At 45.1% G+C, this 27,457-nt stretch overlaps 1 protein-coding gene across 1 annotated transcript in view; it reads right to left on the reverse strand.

The window, feature by feature from the left end:
- Positions 1–27,457, reverse strand: part of LOC110490780 (staphylococcal nuclease domain-containing protein 1) — a 369,157-nt gene that overhangs the window by 334,297 nt on the left and 7,403 nt on the right. Inside the window, exons 3-10 of the mRNA XM_036944950.1 lie at positions 26,335–26,455; positions 25,966–26,047; positions 22,824–22,984; positions 21,821–21,912; positions 20,747–20,905; positions 20,322–20,428; positions 17,572–17,662; positions 4,090–4,194 (exon numbers count right to left, since the gene is read on the reverse strand). Of these exons, the coding sequence (XP_036800845.1) occupies positions 4,090–4,194; positions 17,572–17,662; positions 20,322–20,428; positions 20,747–20,905; positions 21,821–21,912; positions 22,824–22,984; positions 25,966–26,047; positions 26,335–26,455 (918 nt within the window). The remainder of the gene's footprint in view (positions 1–4,089; positions 4,195–17,571; positions 17,663–20,321; positions 20,429–20,746; positions 20,906–21,820; positions 21,913–22,823; positions 22,985–25,965; positions 26,048–26,334; positions 26,456–27,457) is intronic.

Genomic DNA, 27,457 nt, shown 5'->3' on the forward strand with positions numbered 1-27,457 from the left:
TTTCTGGGGGGAACTGCCCTAGTCCTCACCCTCCGATCCAACAGGTCCCAGACATTTCTGGAGGGAACTGCCCTAGTCCTCACCCTCCGATCCAACAGGTCCCAGACATTTCTAGAGGGAACTGCCCTAGTCCTCATCCTCCGATCCAACAGGTCCCAGACATTTCTGGAGGGAACTGCCTTAGTCATCACCCTCCGATCCAACAGGTCCCAGACATTTCTGGATGGAATGGCTCTAGTCCTCACCCTCCGATCCAACAGGTCCCAGACATTTCTGGGGGGGAATGGCCCTAGTCCTCACCCTCAGATCCAACAGGTCCCAGACATTTCTGAGGGGAATGGTCCTAGCCCTCACTCTCCGATCCAACAGGTCCCAGGCATGCTCAATGGGATTGTGATCCAGGTTCTTCAATGGCCATGGCAGAACACTGACATTCCTGCCTTGCAGGAAAACACGCACAGAAGGAGCAGTATGGCTGGTGGCATTGTCATGCTGGAGGGTCATATGGGAATGAGGGAGGAGGATGTCTTCCTTGTAATGCACAGCGTTGAGATTGGACTGAGCTTGTTGTCATTGCAGGCAATGATGCTGTGACACAGCGCCCCAGACCATGACGGACCCTCCACCTCCAAATCGATCCTGCTCCAGAGTACAAGCCTCGGTGTAACGCTCATTCCTTCGACAATAAACGCGAATCCGACCATCACCCCTGGTGAGACAAAACCGCCACTCGTCAGTGAAGATCACTTTTTGCCAGTCCTGTCTGGTCCATGCGTTGTTGGCAGTGATGTCTGGTTAGGACCTGCCTTAAAACAGGCCTACAAGCCCTCAGTCCAGCCTCTCTCAGCCTATTGCAGACAGTCTGAGCACTGATGGAGAGATTGTGCATTCCTGGTGTAACTCGGGCAGTTGATGTTGCCATCCTGTACCTGTCCCGCAGGTGTGATGTTAGGATGTACCGATCCTGTGCAGGTGTGGTTACACGTGGTCTGCCACTGCGAGGACAATTCACCGCGAGGACAATCAGCTCGTTCATTGAACAAGCATGGGAAACAGTGTACAATGAAGACCTGTGTAGTTATTTGGATTATTACTAATTATCTTTGAAAGACAGGGTCCTGAAATAGGAAGTTTATTTTTTTGCTGAGTTGATGTATTATATGTCTATGGCCACAAGGTAAAGTAGGAGTGAGAGGTGGAAGGAAAAGATACCTGTGCATTGATCAGCACAGCAAAGACGGCATTAACGATAAGTAATAAAATAAAGACAATTCTAAGTCTATTTCACACCATAGGATTGATGTTTCAGCATCGTCTCAATGCACGAGCAGTTACAAGCCTGCTAGAGTTAGTGGCAGGTGGATGAGTAATACGGATGAAGCCTGAGATAATTGAGACAGGGGACAGAGAATTGAGACAGGGGACAGAGAATTGAGACAGGGGACAGAGAATTGAGACAGGGGACAGAGAATTGAGACAGGGGACAGAGAATGAGACAAGGGGACAGAGAATGAGACAGGGGACAGAGAATGAGACAGGGGACAGAGAATGAAAGCAATAAGGGTGAAAGGGAAGGGAACAGGGGGAAAGAAGGAGAGGGACAAAGAGGAGGAGTAAAGTATTCTCCTAATGATCTGAGACACTAACAATGGAAGGGGGTGAGGAGGAGGGGAAGATGCAGCATGAAGGGTAATAGAAGAAAAAGTGTCAAATCTATGAGCCTCCGACTGCTAAACATGGTCTATACTGACAGATTAATGTTCTCCCTTCTGCAATAATTAAACATTACAATATGAATAGAAATCCCCATGACGATCTTCAGATACCTTCCAGTCTAAATTAGAAGAGATTATGCCAGTCTGAGTAGGCTATCAAAAAACAAATAAAGATACAAATCAGACATTAAAAAAGCTTTAACCAGGAATACACTTCATTTTAATGTGTATTGTGCTCATTTCGGTATAAGACAACAAGCGTTTTAAATCCACCTGCCGACTAGTAAGTATTGGAAGGTATTCCAAACCAACAGACAAAAGGCCTGCAGCATATATTTTCTCCTACACTGCCTTGTCCACAGCCGTATCTGTCCAAAACACCTGAGCACCCAGTACAGGGTTTGTGGGGTGCAGGCTTTCGTTCCAGCCAAGCAGCAACACACCCGATTCTACTCATCACCAATCAAGACTGATGAGTTGAAGTAGACGTGTTGCTGTGTTGCTGCTTGGCTAGAACAAAAGCCTGCAATCACACTGGCCCCGTTGTACAATGAGGTGTATCCTACGTAATGAACTGCCTATGAGAAGATATTGAGCCACTCTTGGTAGGAAACAACGTTCTGTCCTCACAGGGATTCCAGCCCACTCAGAACACCCAACACTTACAGCAACGCATTAACATCTCAGTCATTTAGGAGACTGCAGACATTTTTCATTCATTCGTTTTAGATACATCAGTCAGCACATTGGTGACTAATAGTTATTGTCAGCACCATTAAATACAGTACAATAATTCACCAATGAGGCTTTCTTTTGTATGTCACTCTTCTTTGCCTTCCAGCCACAAAGAGCTATGAGATAATAGTCCAAATTGAACTGGCTTGCGTCAGAAACAAAAAGCCTGTTACTGCCCACAAGAGGTACTCAACTTTGCTCTCAGGACTCGAGGCCATAGAAGTAGGATTCTTCTGCTAACTGCTCCTCTCCAATACCAACGACTCCCTATTGACGCAGGCTGAAGGACAGTGGAAGAGAAGGCTGGCATACTGAATGTACTACTAGGAACAATACAGGTAGGACAAAGGGAAACAGGAAATGCCTCCTCAGTCTCCTCAGTCTCCTCAGTCTCGGTTAGAGCTGAACCATCACGCAATCATAGTCATGGTAGAAGTTGTTTCCGGTCCTCAACACTGATCTAGGATCAGATTACCCAACCCACATTAGAGGGGATGGTAAACTGGCCTGGTATCAGTGGTAAGGGGGTACCATGCAGTCACTATATAGGGAACAGGGTGCCATTTCAGACAAAGCCCAGCCTCAGGGAGGAAATAAGGGGCAACCCGGGCTCCTGAGAGGCGCAGCGGTCTAAGGCACTGCATCTCAGTGCAAGAGGCGTCACTACAGTCCCTGGTTCGTATCCAGGCTGCATCACATCTGGCCGTGATTATGAATCCCATAGGGTGGCGCACAATTGGCCCAGCGTCGGCCGGGGTTAGCCGGGGTAGGCTGTCGTTGTAAATAAGAATTTGTTCTTAACCGACTTGCCTAGTTAAATAAAACGTTTTTTATTTTTAATTACCAGTTACACTGAGTGCCGAATCATCATCATGGGGCCAATAGCAGACGGGGTCAGGGGTCGCCAGCTAATTCCAGTGTGGTTGTTCTGGCGATGGCCACATGACTAAATTTAGCTACTGTTCTTCTTCCATCATTAAGAGCTCCATTAAAAAACTATTTCTGTCCAGCTCTCTCTTTTCAATTTATACCCGACCAGAGAGAGACAAATCTGATTAGGACTCTAGCAGGGCTTAGATGGGAGGAAACACAAATGGAGGAGTGGAGATATACAGGCGTGGATGTGGTAGGGCTGTGTGTTTGTTGAGTACAAGAAGGGAACAGACTGAAAGTTGTGTTCTGATACCATGAGTGTGACAGAGTAGTGACCGGTTAAGTATGCGTGCCTGGTGACAGTGAGTGTGCATGCTTGTCTTACAGTGGTGACTGGGAGTACATGAGAGGTGAATGACAGTGTGTGTATTTTGTCTCTCATTGTGTGCACGCGGCGAGCTGTGAGTAAGGGAAAGGATGGATCAGCCCACTTCTCTGCAGCAATCAAACACACAGAGGTGGGTGGGAGAGAGAGAGAAAGACAGACAGACAGACAGACAGAGAGAAGAGACCGAGAGACAGACAAGGAATGCCTTTTCAAAGAAGACTGGGAGAGGGAAAGGGCCCACATCAACGCTTTCCAAACAGTGGCTCTGACAGCAGGCGCCCCTATGGAGCTGGTAATGATCCTCTGTGTCAGGGTGGCCAAGCCAAGGACAAGACACCAACACACAACACAAAGATATAGCGACGGGGGGGTGCGTACCTCGCCCTCGATCCTGGGGGGTCGGATGCTGGACAAGTGGATGGTCTTGTACTCGCCAGAGTTAAGCTTGACCACGACGGCGTCCGCATTGACGACCTGCATCACCTGGGAGAGAGGGAGAAAAGGAGAGAGAGAGAAGGGGAGGGTGAGAGGGATGTAGAAAGGGAGGGGTGAGAGAGAATGGGGAGAAATATTGTGGGAGAAAGAAGGGAAGGGGCACAGAGATGGTGGGATAGAGTGGGGAGGGAGGAGAGAGTGGAGAGAGAGAGGGAGAGAGGTTAGTGAGGAAGGCATCGCGGCTCCATTTGGAGGACAGAGAGGACAGCTGCTTTCAAGAGAATTGGCTCTGTGGGCTGAGCTGAACTGAGCCTAGTTTAAACAGAGCAGAGCACAGAGAGAGCGAAGGCTTTAGTCCGACAACAAACAATTCAAATGGTATTCATCACATGCTTCGTAAACAACAAGGTGTAGACCAACAGTGAAATGCTTAGCTACGGGCCCTTCCCAACAATAGACACAGAAAACAGAAATAGAAAAAGTCAAATGTGTAAAAAATTATAATAAATACAGAGTAACAGTAACTTGGCTCTATACACAGAGTAACAGTGACGTGGCTCTATACACAGAGTAACAGTAACGTGGCTCTATACACAGAGTAACAGTAACGTGGCTCTATACACAGAGTAACAGTAACGTGGCTCTATACACAGAGTAACAGTAACGTGGCTCTATACACAGAGTAACAGTAACTTGGCTCTATACACAGAGTAACAGTAACGTGGCTCTATACACAGAGTAACAGTAACGTGGCTCTATACACAGAGTAACAGTAACGTGGCTCTATACACAGAGTAACAGTAACTTGGCTCTATACACAGAGTAACAGTAACTTGGCTCTATACACAGAGTAACAGTAACGTGGCTCTATACACAGAGTAACAGTAACGTGGCTCTATACACAGAGTAACAGTAACGTGGCTCTATACACAGAGTAACAGTAACGTGGCTCTATACACAGAGTAACAGTAACGTGGCTCTATACACAGAGTAACAGTAACTTGGCTCTATACACAGAGTAACAGTAACGTGGCTCTATACACAGAGTAACAGTAACGTGGCTCTATACACAGAGTAACAGTAACGTGGCTCTATACACAGAGTAACAGTAACGTGGCTCTATACACAGAGTAACAGTAACGTGGCTCTATACACAGAGTAACAGTAACGTGGCTCTATACACAGAGTAACAGTACTGAGTCAACATGCTGAGTAACAGTAACGTGGCTCTATACACAGAGTAACAGTAACGTGGCTCTATACACAGAGTAACAGTAACTTGGCTCTATACACAGAGTAACAGTAACGTGGCTCTATACACAGAGTAACAGTAACGTGGCTCTATACACAGAGTAACAGTAACGTGGCTCTATACACAGAGTAACAGTAACGTGGCTCTATACACAGAGTAACAGTAACGTGGCTCTATACACAGAGTAACAGTAACGTGGCTCTATACACAGAGTAACAGTAACTTGGCTCTATACACAGAGTAACAGTAACATGGCTCTATACACAGAGTAACAGTACTGAGTCAACATGCTGAGGAACATGGTAATTGAGGTAGATATTAGGGCTGGGCGACATGGCAAATCAATTATCACGATATCGCTATATTTTTTCCATTCGATATCCATAATTATCACGATATTAATCAAATAATGTTTAAAAAGGTGCATATCTGCTTCAGACTCAAGAATGCCTAATGCCTGAACAAACCACTGGGCAGGTTAAGAGCGTAGGGGCGGCAGGTAGCCTAGTGGTTAGAGCGTAGGGGCGGCAGGTAGCCTAGTGGTTAGAGCGTAGGGGCGGCAGGTAGCCTAGTGGTTAGAGCGTAGGGGCGGCAGGTAGCCTAGTGGTTAGAGCGTAGGGGCGGCAGGTAGCCTAGTGGTTAGAGCATAGGGGCGGCAGGTAGCCTAGTGGTTAGAGCGTAGGGGCGGCAGGTAGCCTAGTGGTTAGAGCGTAGGGGCGGCAGGTAGCCTAGTGGTTAGAGCGTAGGGGCGGCAGGTAGCCTAGTGGTTAGAGCGTAGGGGCGGCAGGTAGCCTAGTGGTTAGAGCGTAGGGGCGGCAGGTAGCTTAGTGGTTAGAGCGTTGGGCCAGTAACCAGCAGGTAGCCTAGTGGTTAGAGCGTTGGGCCAGTAACCAGCAGGTAGCCTAGTGGTTAGAGCGTTGGGCCAGTAACCAGCAGGTAGCCTAGTGGTTAGAGCATTGGGCCAGTAACCAGCAGGTAGCCTAGTGGTTAGAGCGTTGGGCCAGTAACCAGCAGGTAGCCTAGTGGTTAGAGCGTTGGGCCAGTAACCAGCAGGTAGCCTAGTGGTTAGAGCATTGGGCCAGTAACCAGCAGGTAGCCTAGTGGTTAGAGCGTTGGGCCAATAACCGAAAGGTTGCTAGATGGAATCCCTGAGCTGACAAGGTAAAAATCTGTCATTCTACCCCTGAACAAAGCAGTTGGCCTACCGGGGAACAGTGGGTTGTAATTGTAAATAAGAAGTTGTTCTTAACTGACTTGCCTAGTTAAATAAAGGTTACATTTGTTTTCATTATGTGAGCTACACAAAATGATACTTTAAGCAAAATTGTTCCACGTTTGTGGCCAGGGAGCACGTACCTGGGGTCAATTAAATTGATAAGCCTCTTGAAACCTTCCTTTTTGACTGTGCTAATTGGTAGCATATCCTTAGCAATGCAATGCATAATAGCATTTGTGATGTCTGTCTTTTCGATATTTGCTTGTAGGGCATAAACGCTGTCAGTGTTGACTGCTTCGGGCAAACATCCCTAGATTGGCTGGTGCTAGAGGGGCGTTTATCAACACCGTGCTGCAAACTCAAACATCCCTAGATTGGCTGGTGCTAGAGGGGCGTTTATCAACACCGTGCTGCAAACTCAAACATCCCTAGATTGGCTGGTGCTAGAGGGGCGTTTATCAACACCGTGCTGCAAACTCAAACATCCCTAGATTGGCTGGTGCTAGAGGGGCGTTTATCAACACCGTGCTGCAAACTCAAACATCCCTAGATTGGCTGGTGCTAGAGGGGCGTTTATCAACACCGTGCTGCAAACTCAAACATCCCTAGATTGGCTGGTGCTAGGAGGGGCGTTTATCAACACCGTGCTGCAAACTCAAACATCCCTAGATTGGCTGGTGCTAGAGGGGCGTTTATCAACACCGTGCTGCAAACTCAAACTCCCTGCATGTTCCAAAGAGTGATTTTGCTTCAGATGTTGAAAAAGGTTTGTCGTATTACGGGACTTCGTAGCCACCTGTCTACGGCACAATTTTCACCGAACATTGTTTTGCTCTTTGTCAGACTTCAAAAAGCCAAACCACTTCCAAATGACTGAAACCCTTTAAAATCATTCATTTCTCCATGGCTATCACTGCCACTGTTTCTGCCTACATCACTATGAATAAAGTCAGTCTACAGCACCACATACTGGAGCTACACAGCAGAGCAGAGGGAGAGACGAGGTGTAATCTACAGAGCAGAGGGAGAGACGAGGTGTAATCTACAGAGCAGAGGGAGAGACGAGGTGTAATCTACAGAGCAGAGGGAGAGACGAGGTGTAATCTACAGAGCAGAGGGAGAGAAGAGGTGTAATCTACAGAGCAGAGGGAGAGAAGAGGTGTAATCTACAGAGCAGAGGGAGAGACGAGGTGTAATCTACAGAGCAGAGGGAGAGAAGAGGTGTAATCTACAGAGCAGAGGGAGAGACGAGGTGTAATCTACAGAGCAGAGGGAGAGAAGAGGTGTATTCTACAGAGCAGAGGGAGAGAAGAGGTGTAATCTACAGAGCAGAGGGAGAGAAGAGGTGTAATCTACAGAGCAGAGGGAGAGAAGAGGTGTAATCTACAGAGCAGAGGGAGAGAAGAGGTGTAATCTACAGAGCAGAGGGAGAGAAGAGGTGTAATCTACAGAGCAGAGGGAGAGAAGAGGTGTAATCTACAGAGCAGAGGGAGAGAAGAGGTGTAATCTACAGAGCAGAGGGAGAGAAGAGGTGTAATCTACAGAGCAGAGGGAGAGAAGAGGTGTAATCTACAGAGCAGAAGGAGAGAAGAGGTGTAATCTACAGAGCAGAGGGAGAGAAGAGGTGTAATCTACAGAGCAGAGGGAGAGAAGAGGTGTAATCTACAGAGCAGAGGGAGAGAAGAGGTGTAATCTACAGAGCAGAAGGAGAGAAGAGGTGTAATCTACAGAGCAGAGGGAGAGAAGAGGTGTAATCTGCAGAGGGAGAGAAGAGGTGTAATCTACAGAGCAGAGGGAGAGAAGAGGTGTAATCTACAGAGCAGAGGGAGAGAATAGGTGTAATCTACAGAGCAGAAGGAGAGAAGAGGTGTAATCTACAGAGCAGAGGGAGAGAAGAGGTGTAATCTACAGAGCAGAAGGAGAGAAGAGGTGTAATCTACAGAGCAGAGGGAGAGAAGAGGTGTAATCTACAGAGCAGAAGGAGAGAAGAGGTGTAATCTACAGAGCAGAGGGAGAGACGAGGTGTAATCTACAGAGCAGAGGGAGAGAAGAGGTGTAATCTACAGAGCAGAAGGAGAGAAGGTGTAATCTACAGAGCAGAGGGAGAGAAGAGGTGTAATCTACAGAGCAGAGGGAGAGAAGAGGTGTAATCTACAGAGCAGAGGGAGAGAAGAGGTGTAATCTACAGAGCAGAAGGAGAGAAGGTGTAATCTACAGAGCAGAGGGAGAGAAGAGGTGTAATCTACAGAGCAGAGGGAGAGAAGAGGTGTAATCTACAGAGCAGAAGGAGAGAAGGTGTAATCTACAGAGCAGAGGGAGAGAAGAGGTGTAATCTACAGAGCAGAGGGAGAGAAGAGGTGTAATCTACAGAGCAGAGGGAGAGAAAAGGTGTAATCTACAGAGCAGAGGGAGAGAAGAGGTGTAATCTACAGAGCAGAGGGAGAGAAGAGGTGTAATCTACAGAGCAGAGGGAGAGAAGAGGTGTAATCTACAGAGCAGAGGGAGAGAAGAGGTGTAATCTACAGAGCAGAGGGAGAGAAGAGGTGTAATCTACAGAGCAGAGGGAGAGAAGGTGTAATCTACAGAGCAGAGGGAGAGAAGAGGTGTAATCTACAGAGCAGAGGGAGAGAAGAGGTGTAATCTACAGAGCAGAGGGAGAGAAGAGGTGTAATCTACAGAGCAGAGGGAGAGAAGAGGTGTAATCTACAGAGCAGAGGGAGAGACGAGGTGTAATCTACAGAGCAGAGGGAGAGAAGAGGTGTAATCTACAGAGCAGAGGGAGAGAAGAGGTGTAATCTACAGCACCACTCCACGTACTGAACGACCTTAATATATTCACATTGCAATTGTGAGAGAAGTCAAGTATATTATAATGAACGATTATTAACATGGACGTTTTGTGATGACTTTTAGATAAACGATAACATTATGTAATACAACACGACAAAATGTACCACCCAAACATTGTAAAAAGACACTGAAACTATACATCCTACTATCACAATTATCTCTGCATCATCACACATTGTAGAGCATCACATTGATCCATTGCCAGTCCTTTTAACTGCTAAACTGTTTGTTCCACAGTTCCAGCCTCAAACACACACGTCTGACAATTGTATATTCACACATTCCACATGGAGAGGGGATTCCCAGGAGAGAAGGAGGGGGAACAGAGAGATGGACATCAGTCAGGATTAGCACCGTGACTGATCCATCCCACTCCAGTGAAAATGTCTAGAAATCGCTCTCCGTATTACCAACAAACAAAATAAATTCCTCTCCAACGCAGAAGGAGAAACAGATTGGTGAATAAAGTGAGAGAGAGAGAGAGAGAGAGAGAGAGAGAGAGAGAGAGAGAGAGAGAGAGAGAGAGAGAGAGAGAGAGAGAGAGAGAGAGAGAGAGAGAGAGAGAGAGAGAGAGAGAGTGCTGGGACTGGAGAGAGGGAGAGGAAGAGGACGGCTGCCAAAACAAAGAGAAATGACTGACAGACCCACTTGTGACATTCACACACAAACATGAAGTCTACTTCAAGCTCAGCTGGGGAACAGTGGACAAGTTTAGGCCCACCCGCCCACACAGAGAGATCAATGTGTGATATAAACAAAAATGGGCTGTACATCAAGATCACTTGGGAAAGGCACAAACACACCCACTCAGGCCTACCTGTGACATACACAGCAAACATGGGCTGTACATCAGGCACACTTGGAAGGGTGGGCAAACATATCAAGCTCACTTGGAAGTAAGCACACACGCACGGGTCACACACACTTGGTCGGATCAATGATGCAACTCCATCAGATCTTACACTGTTTAAGAGAAGGAAGGATGAGGGAAGGATGACTAGTATTTGAACAGGCCCCAATTACTGAGATATACATGGGAGACAACCACTCTTGGATACCAGTCAAGCTTGTGTGGGAGGCTATTGGGAATCGGGCTTGGAGCTAGACCAAGTTTAGAGAAATCCTGAACACATAAGCACCTCCCTCGAGGCATTCTGAGATGCTCAGTTAGTCCCAAAGCTGACTGGGGGGAGAGAAGAGGAGAGGCAGACGTAAGAAATAATACATCTGCAAATAGTTTTACCGTTGGGGACGGAGGGAGAAATTAACTTGTCCACATACACAACACACAGACAGCGAGAGAGAGAGAGAGAGAGGACTCCTAACACCTCAGTCCCATGGTCCCAGTGCGGGGGACTCGAAGCGCTACACTACCCATCCCTCCATTTCCAAAAAATCTAATCTATGTTGTACCAACCTACACACTCCTCAACATTGTAACAAGGTTGTTCTCTAGCTCTGGCACCACAAAATAAAATGTAAGACTCCTTCCTTTCTCCCCAAATAAATAAATCAACGGTTATGTTAAGAGAAGCAGAAAATGGCTGGCCAGCACATTTAGACTGGGTAATTATTAGAGAGAGAGAGATGTAGAGAGAAAGGACAGAGAGATGTAGAGAGAAAGGACAGAGAAATACAGAGAGAAAGGACAGAGAAATACAGAGAGATAGATGTAGAGAGAAAGGACAGAGAGATGTAGAGAGAAAGGACAGAGAAATACAGAGAGAAAGGACAGAGAAATACAGAGAGAAAGGACAGAGAAATACAGAGAGATAGATGTAGAAAGGACAGAGAAATACAGAGAGAAAGGACAGAGAAATACAGAGAGAGAGAGAGATATAGAGAGAAAGGACAGAGAAATACAGAGAGATGCAGAGAGAAAGGACAGAGAAATACTGAGAGATGCAGAGAGAGAGGACAGAGAAATACAGAGAGAAAGGACAGAGAAATACAGAGAGATGCAGAGAGAAAGGACAGAGAAATACAGAGAGAGAGAGAGATGCAGAGAGAAAGGACAGAGAAATACAAATAGAGAGATGCAGAGAGAAAGGACAGAAATACAGAGAGAAAGAACAAAGAAATACAGAGAGAGATGCAGAGAGAAAGAACAGAGAAATACAGAGAGAAAGGACAGAGAAATACAGAGAGAGATGCAGAGAGAAAGGACAGAAATACAGAGAGAGCGATATAGAGAAAGGACAGAGAGAAATACACAGACAGAGAGAGCGAAAGAGAAACAGTGAGCATTTCGACTGTGGATGCCAACAAGAGGTATGTCCAGGCTGAGTCACTCTAGGCCAGTGGTCTACAAAAGGTCGATCACCAGCTACTAGTAGCTCGCCAAACAATTCCCAAAGTATATGAAATTATTCATGCGTTACATCACAAACAAATCTCAGGTCTCCGACACCGCAAGCTCCCAGCTACTATCTAACGCAGCACTGACATTATCCCACCCCTGGTTAACCACTATGGCTTAAACACTCAAACCCTTTTCTCCACCTTTATTTAACCAGGCAGGCCAGTTGAGGACAAGTTCTCATTTACAACTGCGACCTGGCCAAGATAAAGCAAAGCAGTGCGACACAAACAGAGTTACACAAACAAGCGTACAGTCAATAACACAATAGAAAAAAAGAACGTCTATATACAGTGTGTGCAAATGGTGTGAGAAGGCAATAAATAGGCCATAGTAGCAAAGTAATTAACACTGGAGTGATAGATTTGCAAGTAGAAATACTGGTGTGCAAAAGGGCAGAAATGTACATTTAATAAAAACAATATGGGGATGAGGTAGATAGATGGGCTATTTGCAGTTGGACTATGCACAGCTGCAGCGATTAGTCAGCTACTCAGATAGCTGATGTTTAAAGCTAGTGAGGGAAATATAAGTCTCCAGCTTCAGCGATTTTTGCAATTCGTTCCAGTCACTGGCAGCATAAAACTGGAAGGAAAGGCGGCCAAAGCAGGTGTAGGCTTTGGGGATGACCAGTGAGATATACCTGCTGGAGCATGTGCTACGGGTTGGTGTTGCTATGGTGACCAGTGAGCTGAGATAAGGCGGAGCTTTACCTAGCATAGACTTATAGATGACCTGGAGCCAGTGGGTTTGGCAACGAATATGAAGCAAGGGCCAGCCAACGAGAGCATACAGGTCGCAGTGGTGAGTGGTATATGGGGCTTTGGTGACAAAACAGATGGCACTGTGATAGACTGCATCCAATTTGCTGAGTAGAGTGTTGGAGGCTATTTTGTAAATGACATCGCCGAAGAAGTCGAGGATCGGTAAGATGGTCAGTTTTACGAGGGTATGTTTGGCGGCGTGCGTGAATGAGGCTTTGTTGCGAAATAGGAAGCCGAGTCTAGATTTCATTTTGGATTGGATATGTTTAATATGAGTCTCACCTAACAATATCTGCCAAAGTATCAAGCAACATTGCCTCCGTCTGGTGCGCGTGTTTGTGTCTATCACTCTGTGTGTGGCCAGTTGACGTGATGATTGTTTGGTGGGTTGACAAATACTTTCCCCAAAACCTTCTCAACTAAATGTTAACTGCAAAGTAGTGTGTGTGTGTGTGTATGTGTGTATATATATATATATATATATATATATATGAAGCTGGAGACTTATATATATATATTTTTTTTTTGTATTATTATTTTACCTTTATTTAACTAGGAAAGTCAATTAAGAACAAATTCTTATTTTCAATGACGGCCTAGGAACAGTGGGTTAACTACCTGTTCAAGGGCAGAACGACAGATTTGTACCTTATCAGCTCGGGGATTCAAACTTGCAACCTTTCGGTTACTAGTCCAACGCTCTAACCACTAGACTACACTGCCACCCTGCCACCCGAGTATATCATTTGTATTTATTATTTGCAAACTTCACAATGAAATGATCAGCAGCAGTCATAGTCGAAGGAGTGATGCTGAGGGTGCTGCAGCTCCCCACTGAAAAATCTGTAAAAATATTAAATGCTCTATTTTTTCCACAAAAGTAGCGCACTGGGCCTTTACTAGTCCTGTATTAGTGGACCGATATAGCCGTCTGTAATGCAGACAAAACATTTACATCTGCCCCCCCATATTTTACCAGGTATATTGACAGAAAACGGTGTACAGGAGAAAGTAGTGTACTAAGGACACGGAGAAGAGTTGCAGGGGAGAGGAGAAGAACAGACCTATTGGGAAGCTAGAAGGGGAAAAAAACAGCTCCATTTTTTTTATTAAGTGGCTCATGCTAGAAAAGGTTGGTGACCCCTGCTCTAAGCACAGACCCTGGTGGTAGAGAGGTGCTGTCCCCTGGTGGCCACTACTAGCATGACATCTGCATTGTCCAGGATACATATCAGGACCACAGCATTTACTTGTCATTCATCTCATTTTAAAAAGACTGGTGGTGATGTGACACAGCAACACCAATAATGTATAGGTATATAGGTGTGAAAAGAAGTGCAGTACTGCATCAAATGCAGAGTAGTCCTCTCTTTCCTCTACACATGCAGTAGCTACGTCATCAGGTGTGCAGATAGCCCTACTCTGGCATACAAGTGCGAGAAAGAAATCGTCACATTGGCATCACTTCCATTGTTAGGGTAAATGAATGTGAAGGTTGGTCCTAGTCAATAGTAACCTGCAGATAAGCAGCTGATATTGTCCAGTCTTTAACCCAATACTCAGGAATATCATCCTTTCCTTAAAATATGAACTATGTAGAAATCACTCCGCCATTTCCTGGCTGTTAATTTCATTTTATTTGACAAAACAGGCAACTATAGTTTGGAGAATCAATGTGCCATCTAAACCGCTGCGAAATGTCTTTTACATCAGCTGAAAAACAATATTTTGGGTTGTGTACAAAACCGAAAGTAAAAGATGCTAAAACTAACAGGAAGCATAGAAATAGCACAGATAGAACTGATCTACCGCTTCTTAGACTTGCTTTCAACGAGAATGACAGATCTAGAACTAACATTTCAATGTGACTGTGGTCAGGTCACCCAAAAGGTGACATATTGCAGCTTTAAAGGGCATTTACAACACTAGAATGGCCTCACCATCTACACTGATGTGAGAAAGTGTTTCTGACTATTGCCATGCAGCCAGTTGTCCCCTGTCCCTCCTTGACAGTGACAGGCCTCTGATGGAGACAGGCCTTCCACCACATCGTCCTCTCTCAGGGCAGCTGGTCACAAGGGAGACCAGAGGAAGAAAAGAGGAGGCAGTTTCAGCCTATTGGGACGTAGCCTACCTACCAGTCCCAGCAGAGACAATGTGAGAGAGAGAAGGAGAAATAGAAGGTGAGAGAGATAGAGAGGGTTAGTGAGAAAGAGGTGGTATGAGTGGGGGATGAGTCAGCAGGTTTGACTCTGGGGATGGGAGTGGTATCCTATGAAGCGAGCTAGATTTACTCAGGGTTTTCTAAAGATAACCAGCTACAGTTAGCTTCACATTCCAGGTCAGGCTTCATCCGTACTACGACGATGGATATTGCTCGTCCACCTGCCACTAACAGGCTTGTAACTGCACATGCATGTCGCACATAGCAAGTCAAACACCAGACTCTCCATTGAGACAATCCATGGGCAAGTTAGTGCCACATTTTGATTTGTGCCCAAAGAATATACAACAGAATTCTTGCTAATTCAGCAGGCTATGGTGTGAAATAGGGTTTAGAAGCCGTCTTTATGACATCGTTAAAGCCATCCTTGGTGTGCTTATCAATGTACAACCACTCCCCCACACGCCTATCAATATGTTTTCACTAAGTCATACAAAAGTGTTACATTGCATAAAGTTTCAAATTCATTCTGTGATATATTTTAACATTACTATTTAAAAAATACATTTAAAAAAGTAAATAAAATCTTTGCAAGAGAGTGGGAATCTGACTTCACTGGTCCTTAGCTCGCAGAGCAGACATTTCATTCATGATAAATGGATTTAGCCCCGAGTTAGCCTGCCCCGGAGCAGGATTTGTTGCCATAGAAACATACCTGGCTAAAAGTTGAGTTACTTTTGTATTACTGGTTCTCTCGAGTTGAACTCCGAAGTGACCAAAGTTAGCTCGCCAACTTCTCAAACCTGCTTCGTATGATACCCTTCTGGGCTGCTCTCTCTCTGAACTCTATCCATCCCTTCCCAGAAAAATAATGAGGGAAAAGGGGAGAAGGACTGGGAAGGAGAGTATGACAGGAAAGTTGACAGGCTGCAATATCATGGGACCAATAGAACAAAGCAAATGAGAATTCAAGGTGCCCAAACCAAACAATCCAATGAGGATGTTAAGCGAGCCCAACTGGCCAATGACAGTTCAGGGAGCTGACAACGTGACAAAACACCGAACCGAACGATGAAAGTCGCCACAAAACCAACACCTATCTATCCCACCACACCATTTGGAGGTAGTCAACACTGACGAGGTGACATTTTACAACAAACGCAGCGTCGCTGACGGGGCGTGCCTCAAAAAGGAAACCCAATAATTCACTAATCCCTAAACACATTTGCGAACATGCTGCTGACTTGAGGCGGTGGGCCTCAGTGTTATTCTGAGAACAGCAGGAGGGGAGGAAGAGATGGGGAACCATGCTGGGAACCGGCACAAGGGCTCATCCCTCTACTGGGGAACTGAACCTGCCTGTCTGCAAAAACAATACACAGGGAAGGAAATGCTCAATTCCACCCCCCTCCCCTCCCTCCTTTATCACTTCTGTCCGTCTACCCCGCTATCTGTCACTCCCCTTTACCCCCCCCTCACATATATATATATATATATATATATATATATATATATCTCTCTCCCCCATTCCTCTCCCTCTACACACTTCACTCCTCCCCCATGTCAGCTTCCTTGCCCTGGACTCGGGGAGATCTGAGGGCAGCCGAAGCCAATGCATAAATGTTTGATCCTTTTTTTCAGCACAAGTCTTCTCTCTGACTCAGGGGGAAAATGCACTAACGTAGCTAGTTTTTGTGTGTGTGTAGATTTCTTTCACAAACTCATTCTGTAAGCAGATTGCTGCGACAGCAACACCTTTTATGTAACCAAAGGCTAGCCGTGAATATTTCAAGGACTTAAAAGTCCAGCTAACGGATCTGAAAAAAATCTAAGCAGATCATAAAAGCTACTACTTCAGCGAATGAAATCAACTTGCTTTGTGTGTCACCTAAAGAAAATAGATTGTCCAAAGGAAGACCATACCGCAGGCTCAATTCAGAATATAAACAGACAAACTATGTAAGACACCTAACTTCTGAATATTGGGAGTACTTAAAGCTAGTGTCTGGGATTTTGGAAGCTGTTCAAAAGGTCATTTAAATTCCTTTATTCTTAAAGGATTTTGCTGTTTTTGAAATCACAGACTGTAGCTTTAAGGGTAACACTAAAACAATAGAGGCTATAATGTGTCCTCTTATAACAGCAATAAGGCCGAGCTACATTACTGGAAGCTCCATTTGTGGCTCCGTCTTACTTAGTAGGAAGTAATGGACTCTGACAAGACCAGGTCTGGGATTCAAAGGCAGTTTCCTCTGTGATATTAAGACAATAATCTTTTCTCCTGCCGTATACCAATAACATCCAGAACTAATATCCCGTCCCGTGTCTCCGAGCGGAGCCGGAACGTTCTAGGAACATTGGAGAAACGGCAGGCAATTCTGCAGTCATTTGGCTAGGGAGGAAGTGTTCAAGGTTACTGCTAAAGCCCTTCCTCTTTGTACCTCTGTGCTGGGACTTTTTTTGTTGGGGGGGGGTGCGCACATATTTTGTCAGAGCTCTCAAGGACTGGTCCTGCTTTTGGTGCAGTGCTATGACAAAAATATGAAATAAACAGTTGTGGAAATACTGCAGTAAGCACAGCCATGGAGGTAGCGCCAGGGAAACATCCCCTAACAACCAAAGCAAAGTTAGTCTCATGGATTGAACACAGACGGTGTACTATTAAGAAAGCATCTCCTTTTCCCTCTACCGTCACTCGCTTCCAAATTCATGAAAGGGAGTGAACAAGGAAAGAAGGGGACGACCTTTTGGATTGGAATGCAACCCCAGTCCTAACCCTCCTGAAGCCGTGTAGTATGCAGGCCTGCAGGGTCTTCTTACCTTGGCCACAAACTGCCTGTCCTTCTGGTCCATGTTGGCTGTGGGGGCAACGTAGTCCTTCCAGATACGCACTTTACGTTCTTTAGCAGATCTAATAAACAAAAGGATGACTCAGTTAGAAGGGGGATATGTCAACAAACAGAAGAGGAATCATCAATGAAGATGTGACGACCTTGGGTAATGTGAAAAGCAGATCTGTTCAAAAGAAAAATGAAGGTGGAGAAAACATCCTTTCATACAATTCTCAGTAAATATCAAAACATCCTTTCATATACTGAACAAAATAGAAATGCAACCATTTCAATGATTTTGCTGAGTTGTAGTTCATATGAAGGAAATCAGTCAATTGAAATAAATTCATTGGGCCTTCATCTATGGATTTCACGACCGGGCAGGGGCGCAGCCATGGGTGGGCATAGGCCCACCCACTTGGGAGCCAGGCCCATCCACTGGAGAACCTCGTTAAAGGGCTTTATTACAGAGATCCTGGGCTGGCGTGTTTACACGTGGTCTGCAGTTACGAGGCCGGTTAGACGTACCGCCAAATTCTCAAAACAACGTTGGAGGTGGCATATGGTAGAGAAATGAACATTCAATTCTCTGGCAACAGCTGTGGTGGACATTCCTGCAGTCACCATGGCAATGGAACACTCCCTCAACTTGAGACATCTGTGGCATTGTGTTGTGTGACAAAACTGGACATTTTAGTGGCCTTTTGTCCCCAGCACAAGGTGCACCTGTGTAATGATCCTGCTGTATTATCAGCTTCTTTATATGGCAAAGGAGAAAAGCTCACTAACAAGGATGCAAATACATTTGTGCACACCATTTTAGAGAAAAGCTTTGTGCGTATGGAACATTCCTGGGATCTTTTATTTCAGCTCATGAAACATGGGACCAACACTTTACATGTTGCGTTTATATTTTTGCTCAGTATATATATAATTCCTTATAAAAATTCATACAAATACACATGTTCATATGTAAAAAATATCAAGGCAATAGGCCAACATAAAAATAAATAAGCACTTCCCATCATCTGATATTAAACATTTTCATGATGTGTTTAAAACCAGAATATGAAATCAAATCCATGCTAAAACGACTCAGACTAAGGATAATGATAAAGACGGCTCAATTGATATTCTGAGGGTGAAAGTTCCACATCTCCAGCTGTGCTGGATTCAGACCAACTACAATACTGATTTATGCCTGGTCAATTATTTCAATTTCCTGCCTCCCTCGGGGTACTCACTGATTAGTGCGTACGTAACTTACGTGATATTTCAGAGGTTTTTTTCTGGATCAAAAAGAGCCTCATGGTGGTGTAGCAGGGGGCATGGCAGATGAGAGAAACATGGTCGGTTTTAAAGCTACATTCCTGCAATTCTCTGCACTTTGCCATGGCTAATGCTGTGTTCCTTTGCTCAAACATAATAACAATCAACAATGCTAAATTCATTGTTTTTGCAATTTTCTCTGACTGTCTAACCTTTATTTCAGTGATTGTTAGTTCTCAAATAAGAATCTACACACACTCAAAAGTTTGGGATCACTTAAAAATGAACTTGTTTTTGCAAGAAAAGCTAATTTTGTCCATTAAAAAAATATCAAATTGATCAGAAATACATTGTTAATGTTGTAAATGACTAAACACCAGTCTCAAAGTCAACAGTGAAGAGGCGACTCCGGGATGCTGGCCTTCTAGGCAGAGTTGCAAAGAAAAAGACAATATCTCAGACTGGCCAATAAAAATAAAAGATTAAGATGGGAAAAAAAACACAGACACTGGACAAAGCAGCATCCCGGAGTCGCCTCTTTACTGTTGTTTTGCGGATACTATTAAATTAAGCTGCCAGTTGAGGACTTGTGAGGCATCTGTTTCTCAAACTAGACACTAATGTACTTGTCCTCTTGCTCAGTTGTGCACCAGGGCCTCCCACTCCTCTTTCTATTTTGGTTAGAGCCAGTTTGCGCTGTTCTGTGAAGGGAGTAGTACACAGCGTTGTACGAGAGCTTCAGTTTCTTGCCAATTTCTCGCATGGACTAGACTGACAAGTTTCAGAGGAAAGTTTTTTGTTTCTGGCCATTTTGAGCCTGTAATCAAACCAACAAATGCTAATGCTCCAGATACTCAACTAGTCTAAAGAAGAACAGCTTTATTTCTTCTTTAAAATCAGAACAGTTTTCAGCTGTGTTAACATAATTGCAAAAGGGTTTTCTAAGGATCAATTAGCCTTTTAAAATGATAAACTTGGATTAGCTAACACAACGTGCCATTGGAACACAGGAGTGATGGTTGCTGATAATGGGCCACTGTACTCCTATGTAGATATTCCATAAAAGATCTGCTACAAAAGTCATTTACAACATTAACAATGTCTACACTGCATTTCTGATCAATTTGATGTTATTTTAAATGGACAAAAACAAGGACATTTCTAAGTGACCCCAAACGGTTGGTTGTGTGTGTGTGTGTATGCATATATTTTACACTGCAAGCCATTTACCGGTGAGCATGCTATTGTGTCCTCCAATCAAACCTTTGTCAGAACACACTGACAAAGTTGTCTGTCTCACTTCAAATGAGAAAGAAATGAGTCATTTGTAAAGTATTCACACTTAGCCACATGTCCTAACTGGTTGGATAATAAAACGGTTGAGGATAACAATGGGTGTGGTCACATTCACAGATTGACCCTGTTGGGACGTATGTTGCGGTAGTGGTTTTGGTTGGGGAAGGGACTGACTTTTCTCCGGCCCGGAGTTTCTCTGCCCCCTGGGTGTAGACGGCCATGGACCAGTCCACACAGCGGGCAAACCCTTCCTTCAGCAGCAGCTCTGTGATATTCCCGTTCTGGAGATGAAACAACAAAAACATAGAATAAAGTACAATACTTTATATGATACACTATTTATAGAGTTGACTACTATTGAGGAAACAAAGATAAGAGTAAGCTGGACAGAATGAGATACATTGCCTGCCCTCACACACATTCAGAGAACCTCATACAATGTGAGGTTTTGAGTACAGTTAAGTGCAACAACCTCAGACTTCCGCAGCGTTCAAAATTATCCTTCCTCGCCCTCTGGCTTTCAGCGACAGTCCGAGCTACCAGCCTTTGCGTATAGTACAATGCTCAGGGGTTATAAGTGAGGGGTCAGTCAGTCTCACCGGGTGGAGGACGGTACCCAGGATGACCTGGTTGGGGCAGCTCTCCAGGATGATCTGCACGTCCCTCTGGAGCAGACGCGACTCCGTGAAGAACTTGGCCTCGGCAGCGAAGGGCTCTGGCGACTCCGTGCCGTCCGCCTCACGCTTGAACGTCGGACACTGGAAAGAGGATATATAGAATGTAATATGCCATTTAGTAGACCCTTATCCAAAGCAACTTCTAGTACAGGGAGTGCATTTATTTGCGTATGTGACCAGAGCGGAAGTGGAACCCACGACCCTGGCATTACTCTGACCAACTGAGCTACACAGGACCAAGGAGAATAATACAGAAAATAGAGTAATTATGTGGGAAACTAGAGACACTCATGACATATAGACCTTCTAGTACAAACACTAGATATGGGAGACAGAGCAGAGCTGGGAGACTGGGCTCTAAAACACCAAGCAGACAGAGAACAGCTTCAAACAGCTGTAACATCTTAGGTGTGAGAAGGGAAAGACTGGTTATCTGCAGTGGGCCGTTGGTAAAGACTCTGAGTCATAGAAAAGGATGGATGGACAAATAGGGAAGTAACAAAGGAAAATCCCCAACATCACGTCCATCTCACATACCTTATGAGTGATAGACGTAGTACGATTAGTTAACCCCTGCAGAAACATATAGGGATATTCCCAGTGGTGGAAAAAGTACCCAATTGTCAAACTTGAGTAAAAGTAAAGATACCTTAATAGAAAATGACTCTAGTAAGTCACCCAGTAAAATACTACTTGAGTAAAAGTCTAAAAGTATTTGGTTTCAAATATACTTGTGTCAGGGAAAAAGTATGGAGTAAAAAGTACATAATTGTCTTTAGGAATGTAGTGAAGTAAAAGTAAAAGTTGTATATAAATATAAATAGTAAGGTAAAGTACATATACCCCAAAACACTACTTAAGTAGTACTTTCAAGTATTTTACACTACTGTATATTCGCTAATCAAATCAGAAGGAATATATGCTAAAGTCTATAAAAGTTGACCACACACACACAAGCACATATCCTATGGTCACAGTACGATCAAAGAGACTGACCTTGACCCCAGAGAGCATGACCGTGACCAGGTAGTAGTCAGGCAGGAGCAGGGCACGGACCACACTACCGTCGCGCACGTGCTCAATGACGGCTGAGGAGGAGAGACGAGGGTCAGAAATAAAGTATTCATACATTCAATTGAAACTTTTAATACGATGAAACCATCTGTTTACACAAGGGGAAACATTTTAATATGACCTCATCATTCAGTTTTATAGGTTCTACCATTTTAGAGTAAAGCAGACTCAGTTCTACACAGAGCCAGTGCTACAGTAGATTCATAGAATCAGGACACTAATAGGATCTCTATGGATTCAGTTCTATACTGTATTATGCCTTAAAAGTCAGTGGTCAAATGTATCCATCAACAGGATGACCTTCACCTCATTCCTCTACTCTATGGAGGGTGTTAACAGTACATGTTGATTACATCCTGCTCTGGTGGGTTACAGAATGTCTTCTGTCACTCTTCTTCTGTTGTCGCCCTGACCTCCAAAAATCACTTTTGGTGTGAAAGCCAGCTAAATTTGATCTGTAAATCGTGTTTTGGGTGTTTGGGGGCTGAACGAACGCAGTCTGATGAGGCGATCCGCTATAATCCAGACCGGGGGAATTAGTATTGTGATTCCAGGCCCCCGGAACACAATGAAGGGAACATTTAAAGTGATTCGGCTGGATTGCTACTGCCCATTTAAAAACAGCAGGGGCGGTCTCGCTGAATGGTGAAAAACCTGCCGCACCATTTCTCCACTCAACTAAAGGGAGTGGCTGTTAGCTGCGGTGGCGCGGACAGAATGGAGAAAAACGCATTAGAGGGGGTGAAAGTCACATAATGAGCCCACGAGGTGCCATCTAGGGAGCCATTACAGGTCAGATATAGATATGGAGGCATCGGAGGGGGTAAACTCGATCCAAAACGGTGGATTATGCAGCTGTGTGTTGTGTGCACACAGGGGCTTCTAAAAAGGAATGATGAGGTGTATGAGTGTGTGTTAGCCCTACCATTGACAGGTTTCTGGTGCATGGAGTCAACGAAGTTGCGGGGGTTCTCGATTATGTACTTGAGGTCGCGTACAGTGTTGGTGCCGCCGCCCTCCGTCCACATGCCCTTCTTGGAGGCCTTGGCCTGGTCCTCCAGGTCACACAGTCTAGCCTGATCTGGACTACACACAAGACAAGAAGTGGTTAGTATATAACACACAGGCTGACGTTTCAAACTATAGTAAAGTAGGTGGAACCGATCTTAGAGACAATTGAAATTGTTATTTTTACTGACACAGCGCCCAGTCCCAGCACAGTGCCTTGTTAGGGCATCAGTAGGTGACACCTCTACTGATGCTAACCTCTCGTTACTGGTCCACTTCTCTGTATCATCAGCTTGGCCTTAGGGGGTAACTGCCAGCCTCTCAGGGTGTGTTAGTCCTGGAACTGCATGGCCACTAGATAGCAGTTCTAGCTGAACTGACAGTTCTACTACCGCCCGTCAGGCTAAACTGATGAGACTGGCTAGGTGGACATACAACACACTTCTGCTATGTTGTGCTTTTTAAATCCTTTCAGATAAATTAGGGTCAAAAAGAGCAATGGTTTCCAAATGTATGGTTATGCTTTCATGAGCCACACCAATTCAATAACAGTGTTTCTAGAGCCACAAAATTAGCATTTAGCGGTGACAAGAGGGCCAGTGGCCACGTAATACGTGGGGGATAGGCAATGGTTGATCAACCAAAAACATAAAGGGAGATTCAAGGGGAAACTTTTTAGGCACCACAACTTCCTCCATTTGCCTAAACACCAACATGAGTTTCAGACACCTGGTAGATGGCCAAGTACACAACTCCCCAGTTTCACTTCCATCTGCATGAGCTTTCAGGTTCAGCCTGTTGATAGTCAGACTGGGCCTCTAACAAAGATCAGAGGGCTCTTTGAAGACAACATGGCACTCAACAACTCCCTGAAGCAGGCAAGGCGGGTGATATGTCTCAATTCATTCCACGCTGGTTCAAAACAAAAATGCCGACCGTTATCTTGAAAGACCATCAGCTTTTTCCGCATTTTTTCCCCCTTTTCTTAATTGTTTTCCGTCGTCGTGTGAAGACTTTTAACAAGTTTTTTATGGAGTGGAGAAGTGAGGCTTGCCCATGACTGATATGAGCAATGGAGAGTGAGATAGTGGGACTGGGTTCTTTGTTGAAATGTGCACTGTGTAAATTGAGCCTTTTTGCATTGATGCTGTCTGAAAGGGAGAGTGGGTGCTAGGTTTAGAAAGAAAGCGGCACAAAGTGGTACTCAATTAAAACACGTCTCACTCACAGAGAGAGTCTGAGTGTTCTGAAACAGCTCCTAATTGGAGCATTGGACTGGCGCCCAACACCACCAGTACGTCTCCCCCCATTCCTTCGACTGTTCTAGACACAAATCCCAACTGAAATAAAACTGTTTCTTGCTTACCGAAGCAAGAATAGAGAACATTAACTTTCTGGGCCAGACTAAAAAGCCTACAGAAAGTCAATTGCACTTAAGCTACTTAGGACTAACAGCACAAACCACAGATAGGAGGATGTGCCAATTCCCTATAGTGTAGTGCACTTATCTTGACCAGGGCCCATAGGGTTCTGGATAAAAGTAGTGCACTATGTAGGGAATAGGGTGCCATTTGGGATGCATCTTGAGGCAAGCCCAGATACTGAATGGACACAGCGAGATACTGCGACTAGGCTGACGATCAGAGATCAATGAAGACACAGGAGGTGGCCTACCTGGTACTGTGTGATGAGATCATGTAAAATCAAGTGTATCTGGCACCGAAAATCTGACAAATACAGCAGACAGAAACAGAAGCACTGGACATTGAAGGTGGTTCAGAAGAGGCACCCCTCAGCAGTTTAGCCACTCCACTGGGGATCGCAGTTTAAAGGATCAATAGTTGTGAAGCAGCGGTACCAATGCTAATTTGGATTCCCTCACCGCCGGTCGGTGTGGTTACATAAACCACAACGCCCCCCTTCCCTCTTTCAGTAATTTAACAAAACAGCCACAGCCAGAGAGACAACCTACTTTCTCATTGGCCAGGAGGAGCCTGCCAAAATCCTCAGGCAGTCGTGGTGGCCCCATGGTCGGGTTCCCTTGGAAGACACAGAAAGTGTTTGAAGAGGAGATCTGTGTAGTGGAATTGTGTGTGAGTGTGCCCCAGCAGCTTGCCGTAGCAGTGAGGAGAGGATTGTTGGCATGCGGCCCGGGCCTTCTGTTAATTGGCGCCTGGCATAGTTTGGGCGCCACGGACAGCCAGGTTCGGAACATGTGCTCGCCCGCTCCTTTTCAAATCATCATCATCGCCCTCCGATTGGGGTGATCGTCAAGAGCAATCGCCAGGCTAATGAATAAGGGTCTGCTCGTCTCCCAGTCCTCCCACCATAATAGCCACCCCATTTGGGCCAAACGACAGCCTGCGTAGAGGCGTTTACATTAAAGCCTGTTCCAAGCCATTGCGTGGAATGCTTGAAACGAGTCATTAGGTCCAAAATATGCAGGCAGACTATTTATTCATTCATCTGGTACCCACAGTGAAAACACGGTTTCACAGCACTGAACTCTTGTAGCGCCCAGTCAAGCCCACTAGGTGGCGATCAATCACTCAGAGGTGAAAGGGAGTTTTGGGACAGCTATTAGACCGGTGAGCTTTATGTTATGTTTTGAGACTGCCGATCAGTGGGAAAGCCTCAATGTTACTGCAGGGCAACACTGCCACCACCTGGACTCACACATTAACTGAAACCCTCAAGTGGGGGGGGGGGGGGGGGGGGGGGGGGAATTCTATGTGCAGTGGCATTGTGTCATCAATAATACATGCAGCCCATTGTGACAACAGGTAGCGCATAATCTCTGTCATAGTGCAAGTTTTGTATTGTGACATCACAATTGTGGCATCATGGCAAGTAGAGAGTGTGCCGATGTCACAATAGGGAAAGAATCAAAGATGTCACAGACAGATGACTGATGTAACAACGGCAAATTCTACTGTGACAAATTGACCGTTGTGTTTCCCTGGTTACCACCACTTCAAATCTCCATGGGGCTGATTAAAGCCTTTGTAAATAAATCAACACCCTGTTGCTTGTGATATCACAGCACTGCTGAGTCTTACTTGTTGCCCCGGATTCCTTCCCTGCGGACGGTGGCGAGGCCCTCGTTCACCAGAGATTCAGCAATGTTCTCACCGGTGGTGTCTAGAGAGAGAGAGACAGAGGATTTAACACTAAATAAATAGAGTTTTAGTAAAGGACAAAGTGGGTTGTATGAGGGTTCACGCATGAAAACGAGTCCATTCACTCAATCAACGCAAATGCAGTCAATTCAAGGAGGGAATTGAAATCCTACCCCTGAATAGAAAAATATCCCTGTGGGATATAGACAAATAGTGCACCAGTGATGTAGTGACGTTTTTACCCGACTAGCAGTAACTCTGGCCTCTATTTGTGGTTAGACCTGTGAAAATGTCTGGTGGTCTTCTCACCTCTGCCCAGGTACACCATGCCGTATTCTCTGCCCAGAGCAGTCTTGACCTCCACTGTGAAGCATACCTCCTTCCCAATCAGCATCTTGCGCAGGAACTCTCTGGCCTGGAAGGCATAGGGCTGCAAGGGAAAGAAGACCGATAGCCATGATCAACGGGTCAATGTTATACCACTAGGGGCACCAAATAATCAATCACCCACAATTCATTTACAGACCAAGACCATAGAGCTAGGAATCATCTTTGCCATTATTGCATCTGTGACCGCAAGGGTAGCGCAATCTCCATTTTGATGTAGTCAATTTCACTTTTACACAATTGGCTGATCCCTCCTGATGACCCAGTTGGACATGACTCCAACATAGTCACCAGGAGGGATCAGCCAATGAAGTTGGATGTACCACCCAGTTGACTACATTAAATTGGTGGAAGGCCTCAAATCTCGCTTCCCATGCTAACACAGCCTTTCGTCCACAAGCAGCCTCTATGATGCTCTATGACCCTGACCAAAAACAACCATTTCTAATGTTCCCTTATAAAAGGAAGGCAGATGGGACACAGAGTGCATTCGGAAAGTATTCAGACCCCTTGACTTTTTCCACATTGTTATATTACTGCCTTATTCTAAAATATATTCAATTGTTTCCTCCCCCCCCCTCAATCTACACACAATACCCCGTAATGACAAAGCAAAAATATTATTTATGTATTAAAAATAAACGGAATTATGACATTTACATAAGTATTCAGACCCTTTACTCAGTACTTTGTTGAAGCACCTTTGGTAGCGATTACAGCCTCGAGTCTACTTGGGTATGACGCTACAAGCTTGGCACGCCTGTATTTGGGGAGTTTCTCCCATTTTTTGCTCATTTGGCCGGACAGACAGCGCTAGTAAAAATCTTGGTGGTTCCAAATTTCTTCAATTTAAGAATAATGGAGGCCACTGTGTTCTTGGTCCCCTTCAATGTTGCAGACATTTTTTGGAACCCTTCCCCAGATCTGTGCCTCAACACAATCCAGTCTCGGAGCTCTACGGACAATTCCTTCGACCTCATTGATTGGTTTTTGCTCTTACATGCACTGTCAACTGTGGGACCTTACAGTGCCTTGCAAAAGTATT

The sequence above is a fragment of the Oncorhynchus mykiss genome, chromosome 15, assembly GCF_013265735.2.
Source record: "Oncorhynchus mykiss isolate Arlee chromosome 15, USDA_OmykA_1.1, whole genome shotgun sequence".
NCBI classification, from domain to species: Eukaryota; Metazoa; Chordata; class Actinopteri; order Salmoniformes; family Salmonidae; genus Oncorhynchus; species Oncorhynchus mykiss.